This window comes from Octopus bimaculoides, chromosome 1 (assembly GCF_001194135.2).
Source record: "Octopus bimaculoides isolate UCB-OBI-ISO-001 chromosome 1, ASM119413v2, whole genome shotgun sequence".
In the NCBI taxonomy this organism is placed as follows: Eukaryota; Metazoa; Mollusca; class Cephalopoda; order Octopoda; family Octopodidae; genus Octopus; species Octopus bimaculoides.
The window spans coordinates 73855624-73862692 of NC_068981.1; the positions used below are offsets into that span (position 1 = coordinate 73855624).

Below are 7069 nucleotides of genomic sequence, written 5' to 3' on the forward strand. Positions count from 1 at the left end.
CACCCCTCGTGTATGTGTGTGTGTGTGTGTGTGTTTATATATATATATATATATATATATATATATATATAAACAGTGCCCTCATTAACTGTTTCTGGCAACAAAATTTTGCTCACATAGCATTGACTGACCAGAGAATAATGTGGGAAAACAATTTGCCTCAAGGTGCCATGCACAGGGGCAGAACCCCAATCACACGGTGGCGGAGCGAACTTCTGCATCTTTCAAAACTAGAGAAAAAAAATGAAAAAGAGAAAAAAGTAACTAACACTATTAGAGAAGTTGAAAAAATTATATTTATTCGATACATAAATAGGCTTTTTGCGTTGTAATAAACAGAAAATGTGTTTTGTAAAGATAACACTGGAATTTAGTGAAGATGAATTGCTAAAAAACAATAATAATAAATAATGAGTTTAAAATATATATAAAAAAAATAATAATTTCAGTTTGATGTAATTTTGTAGTAGAACAACCATTTCTTTAAGCTTTATTAACATACTTCGTAACGGTTGTTTACTTTCAGCTTTATTCTACTGAAACAGGTCGTTTACTAAATCAACTGCGTAATTCACGACTCTCTAGCGATGCTGTTATGTGTCTTCGATTCAATCCGGAGAACGACACGTCAGTCCTGGCCACTACAGCTGACGGTCAGGTGATAACAGCGGAAACTGAAGAAGGAATTTTAGTGGAATCTATTGAAGGTCAGTTTCTCGATGCTTGTATTTATGATAAATGTATATGTCGTCCTCGTTTTTGTTTTGTTGAATCCCAAATCGAAATTTGGTTGCTGCTTTTAGCAGATCAAGCAACCGCGTAGAGGCTAATTCGGTGGACCTACTGGGTTGTCATATGCATTGTTTCTGTTTTTTCGCTTTTAAATTTATTTTAATACTTATTCTTCATCAAAATTTTTAACAAATAATAGGCGGCGAGCTGGCAGAATCGTTAGCACGCGGGGCAAAATGCTTAGCGGCATTTCACCCGTTTTTACGGTCAGAGTTCAAATTCCGCCGAGGTACACTTTGCCTTTCATCCTTTCAGGATCGATAAAATAAGTACCAGTTGAGTCGATGTAATCGACTAACCCCTCCCCCGAACTTTCTGGCCTTGAGCCAAAATTTGAAACCAATTTTAACAAATAAGTCAAGGTATTGACTCGCTAGTGGAACGTTGGTTAGAAGTCGTGAACAATGAAGCAGAGTATATTATTGACTGATTTGTTAAAATTGTTTATGAAAAATAAGGATTAAAGTAAATGGAAAAGAAAAACGAACGAATTTAACAGCCACTATATATTAATTCAATGAAACAGGGATGCAGGTCTAATATTCTTTTGCGAAACAAATACTGCTCACAAATATAATCACAAGTGTATTCTTCATATTTTACATCTACCAGTTATGTTATCAGACATCGATTATCCGAACGAACGAGCATTTTGTTCGGATAATTGATTTGGTTGCAAACAAAGCAAGCTATCCTGAAGATAATTAATTGACCATGTAATATAGTTCGGATAAACCGAAATTCGAAAAATTCATGTCCAGATAATCGATGTTTGACTGCACCTCAGTATTCTGGGACTACTATACAACATTCAGAACGTTAAGTATCTCTATCAAGATTGTCAGGTTAGAAACGGAGTCGTCAAGGTAAGAGTAGTGTAGATTCAAATGGCTCTCAAGATCAACTGTAAAAAACCGCACACAAAATAATCCCTATCAAATAGCACTATACACAAGGTTTATGAGTAAAATCAACCCTCTTCTTTTTTTTCTCTTAAAAATCGCCGAAAAATATTTTAAATATACAAAGTTCATGAAAAGGACAGGCTCTATTTAATTTCTATTTAACATAGCTACAAATAGGTGGCGAAATGAAAGAGTAGTTAGTACGTCCTATTAGAGTAACTTGTGTTATTTGCTTCGATATTGGATGTATTTGAGTTCAAATCTCACTGAGGTTTATTTACTTTTTATCCTTTTAAGATCGAAAAAACAAATTGCTACTCTAGAACGGTGGATTGGCAGAACTATAACAATGTCGGATCGGTTGCCCCTGCGGTATTTGTTTTGGTTCTTTGCATTCTGAGTTCAAATCCGCCGTGGCCTACTTAGATGAAAGAATAATCCATCGTCCATTTTCCTACTACTAACAGACACGCACCTTAGATGCCTTTAGCGAAGTCTTCTCTGTTGCAAACATTACAACTAGGTCTCCGGTTTGTAGATAACTACCTCCCTTCCATTGGCCTCGTAGGCCCTATGAATAGCGTAGACACTGTTTTCTCTCCTGAGTAAAAAGCAAAAATTAAGGATCGAAATAAACGTAAAGTATCATAACGACATTTTCCCAATTAATAGACCTGGATGGATATTAACTATTTCCAGGTTAGTAGAGAAAGGTCATTTATTTTTACGGTAGCTCAGATATAAATACTTGAAAAGTTATACACATACACATATACATACACACACGCACACACACATACACGCACACACACACACACACACACACACACACACATGTTCCATAACGGCTACCTCTGAAGAACGCAGGCTTGCATAACCGGGTTGTTGCCTAACACTCCTTTGAAGCTCTAATGTGAAACCCATTAGTAAGATCGGCCGTAATACTGTACACTTCGATTAATAGGGCTGGTTTTTCGGTTTTTGTGGTGTATATACTCCCATCCCCTGGACGGAATCCCGTTCCATCGCAGAATTACTCATTTTTCCGGCTGAATGGACTGGAGAAACGTGAAATGAAGTGTTTTGCTCAAGGACACAATGCATCGCCCGCTCCAGGAATCGAAGCCACAATCTTGCGATCAGGAATCCAACACCCTAACTACTAGACCATGTTTCTCCACTGTATATGTGTGAGTGAAGGCGCAATGGCCCAGTGGTTAGGGCAGCGGACTTGCGGTCATAGGATCGCGGTTTCGATTCCCAGACCGGGCGTTGTGAGTGTTTATTGAGCGAAAACACCTAAAGCTCCACGAGGCTCCGGCGGGGGATGGTGGCGAACCCTGCTGTACTCTTCCATCACAACTTTCTCTCACTTTTACTTCCTGTTTCTGTTGTGCCTGTAGTTCAAAGGGTCAGCCTTGTCACACTGTATCACGCTGAATATCCCCGAGAACTACGTTAAGGGTACACGTGTCTGTGGAGTACTCAGCCACTTGCACGTTAATCTCACGAGCAGGCTGTTCCGTTGATCGGATCAACTGGAACCCTCGACGTCGTAAGCGACTGAGTGCCAACAACAACATGTGTGTGTGTGTGTACAGTATGGGATAGTATACATAAATCAATGAGATCGAAGTGTATAGAACAATGTTCTTTGAATTAGATTCAATATTTTTATACTTTAATCATTGGCAATGGATTGCTTCAAGATTATTGATTCAGCTTGTTCATCGCCTTTTGGAATTAATGATTTTATAGAACGCTTCACTCTAGCGAAAATTTTACAACTAATTCACTCACTCTCCATTCATTTCCTCTCAATACATAGCGCATAGAAAATTTATTTCGTCTGACATCAATTTTTTTAAATCTTATTCTTTTTCTCTTTTAATATATATTTCAGAGAAAAACAACCAAACTAATGCAGTCGACTTCTGCTTGGATGGTCAAGTATTCGCTACTGGTGGAGCAGACTTCGCCGTAAGGTTGTACGATTCTAGAACGATGCAAGTATGTCAGTATTTTTTTTTAATAGATTATTATCCATTTAGAAATAGTCTTCATCATTTTGAACTGAGAAATATCTTATCTTGCTTTTATCTTTCACCTATTTCGGTCATTGGACTGCAGACATGCTGGGGCCCCGTTTTGAAGGGTTTCCTCAAAGAAATGGCTCCCATTTTTTTTTTATATATATATAAGTCTGGTACATTTTGTCTTGGTCTCTTTTGCCGATCCGTAAATTTCCTTTTCATTGGCCTGAGAAAAAAAACTTTATCCCTAACCAGTTACTGATCAAGAAAGATCCATGCCAGAGTATTGCTCTTGCTCACGTATTCGAAAGGGTACTATTATCTCTCTCTCTCTCCCTTTCTCTCTCTCATGCACACACACACACTCTCTCACTCTCTCACGCTCACACACACATAAACACTCTTTTTCTCTCTCTCTCTCTCTCACACACACATACATACTCTCTCACATACACACACACATACTCTCTCTCACTCACACACACACACACACACACACACATACATGTCAGACTACGGCCTAAGGAGATTCAGTCGACTGATCGGGAGAGAATCGCTAACAAAACGCTTGAAGCACACAACAGACCACTTACTGACACGTGGTTTCTTTTCTCTGGATAATCTATTACAATTGCAATAATCACAGCAGACTTCATTAACTAAATCCACATACACACACTCTACCTAAATTCGAAATACGAGGTTGCCATGTGAGATCCTTAGACACTGCGATATCTATCATTTATGGCGCAAGGCGGTGTTTAGATGTCTGTTTTCTATCACTACGAAGTGTAAAGTACAACTCCGTTTACTGATGTGTGATGACTGTGTATATATGCTGTTGAAACATGCTAGGATTTCATATATCAGTCGTGGACACTCTTAAGATCCCTGCTCATGGATTCAATATACTTCAGGGGTGAGATACTTAGGTTGTACATGGATGATATTCGTGTGTGGAAAGTTAAAGAGGATTGAGGGGAGATATCAACTAAAAATGAGTGTTAAAAGAACAGCAAGTAATTACAAAAGCGCAATGATAAAAGTACAACTTGGTGTAGATGTGAGTTGACAGAGCATGCATCAGAAGGAGCCTTTTCAAAGCTTTTATGCAATGTTGTGGTCTGACAGGAAGCTCCGATCCAAGAAATCGTCGGTACCATAGATGAATAACTTAGCTAAGAGATTGCCATAAAACACAAGATCGAAGACTTTGCTTTTGTCAAGCGCTGGAGCTAACTTTACAAAAAAATTATTGATTTAAAATTTTGGCTCAAAGCCAGTAATTTCGGGGTAGAAATTAAGTCGATCACATCAACCCAGTGCTCAGCTGGTACTTATTTCATCGACCCCGAAAAAATGAAATGCAAAGCCGACCTCGGCGGAATATGAACGCAGAACGTAGCATTTTACCCGGCGTGCTAACGATTCTACCAGATCGTCGCTATCTGTTTACGAAGAAGGAATATTTTCAAATGTTGATACAAGTTCGAGGGGTGGGGGGTAAGTCGATTACATCGACCCCAGTACTCAACAGGTGCTTATTCTATCGACCGCGAAAAGTTGAAATGCAAAGTCGACCTCGACGGAATATGAACTCAGAACACAAAGACAGACGAAACGCCGCTAAGCATTTTACGCGGTGTGCTAATGATTCTGCCAGATTGCCGCCTTCTGATTACAAAGAAATATTAAGAGCAAGGGACCACTGGTGAGAGACACACAGGCAAATATGACTTTCTGGAAACAATACCATTGGTCACTGAAAAAATGAGAATGACTTAGTATCATGGAGTAAGAAAATTTTACAAGGGTTTTCATTATTTTTGAGATGTTGTTTGTGAAAACCATTGGTTTGGCAGTATCTTTTGTGGTGTCTAATTTTGGAAATGGTTATCTTATGCGTATGTTTACAATTGCTTTTGAAATGCAGGCATGTTTTGTTTCATGTCGTTGTGGAAAATGTTGGAAAATGGCTTTGATAAAGTTAATCAATTTCGGTAATTTATCTTGTTAACCGATTTTGCTAATTAAAGTTGCAAAATTCGAGATGGGAGTTTAATAATATATGTTTAGTGAATTGGTTCCACCTGGAACTGAAACCAGATTGCAGACTTGATTTATTCCATAGCGTTCAATGGGAGAGAAAAGAAATCAAAATAGACACTAAAGAAATACGTCAAATAAATAATTTACAAGAAAATAGACAAAGCCACCATGAGAGACAATAAATCATAGTTAAAACTTGAGGTAGTCCAAACGACTTTATCTAACAATACGTCCTGTCACCTCCAATCAAACCATCTCCACATGTTTTTCTTTTTTTCTTCATTAACGAACATAGCTGCAGGAAGCGTAAGAAATGTCGATTTCTCTTGATTTATTTCATAGTTGCATTGGGTGTCATATATTTTAAATTGATGACATATCAATACTCATAGGACTCATGCTATTCTTGTTACTATAATTGTTATTCTTGTTGATGTTGCCATAATATAGCCCCAGGTCAGCCTTGATCAAATTAACTTATAATCAAAGTTATGACAGCCGTGATCTTGCCGTTTTTGTTTGTTTGTCTGTTCGTTTGTTTGGTCATTCTTATGGACTATACTATCAATTTTCCTTTTATAAGTGGGTATGGTGTGATATGAAAGAGATTAGGTGGCTATTTCTAGTAGGTCGAACCAGTGCATCAAAAACCTCATTTGAAGCTCGATGGATGGTAAATCATAGCCTTACCTAAAAACATTGTAATTTATCGACTACAATTGCAAATTCGAACAATTATGTTTACTAGTTTTTATTCTTACTAATGCATACAATAATTCCTTTAGTATTCAGTATCCATGTGTGTGTTTGTGTATATATGCATTTATATATACGCGCGTGCGATTGTGTGTAGTCATTCATTCGAAACTGGTTTCGCTCAATTGTTACTCCGAATTTTTCTCTCCGTTCTTCATAAAAACTGCAAGCACCGACGAAATGAATAATCTGTACTATGCGTAATGAGTATTTCATATAATAACGGACCATTTGCAGAAACTCTGACTTGAATTTGAATGTGTGTGTAATGGTGCGTTGCATTTGTCTCTCACCCACACTTGACAACTGATGTTGGTTAGTTTACATAGGTTCGGCAAAAGAAACCGATAGAATAAGTACCTGGCTTAAAAATAAGTATAGGGGTCGATTTGTTCAACTGGACCTTTAAAGGCGGTGCTCCAGCATGGCTGCAATTCAATGACTGAAGCAAGTAAAAGAAAGACTACAAAGAGACTATTTTCGTCTGAATTTCTGAGTTTGAGTATATATATATATATATATATATATATATAT

At 37.7% G+C, this 7069-nt stretch overlaps 1 protein-coding gene across 1 annotated transcript in view; it reads left to right on the top strand.

The window, feature by feature from the left end:
* LOC106881193 (SKI8 subunit of superkiller complex protein) overlaps window positions 1–7069 on the top strand; it is a 68819-nt gene that overhangs the window by 39330 nt on the left and 22420 nt on the right. Inside the window, exons 3-4 of the mRNA XM_052967511.1 lie at window positions 527–707; window positions 3601–3707. Of these exons, the coding sequence (XP_052823471.1) occupies window positions 527–707; window positions 3601–3707 (288 nt within the window). The remainder of the gene's footprint in view (window positions 1–526; window positions 708–3600; window positions 3708–7069) is intronic.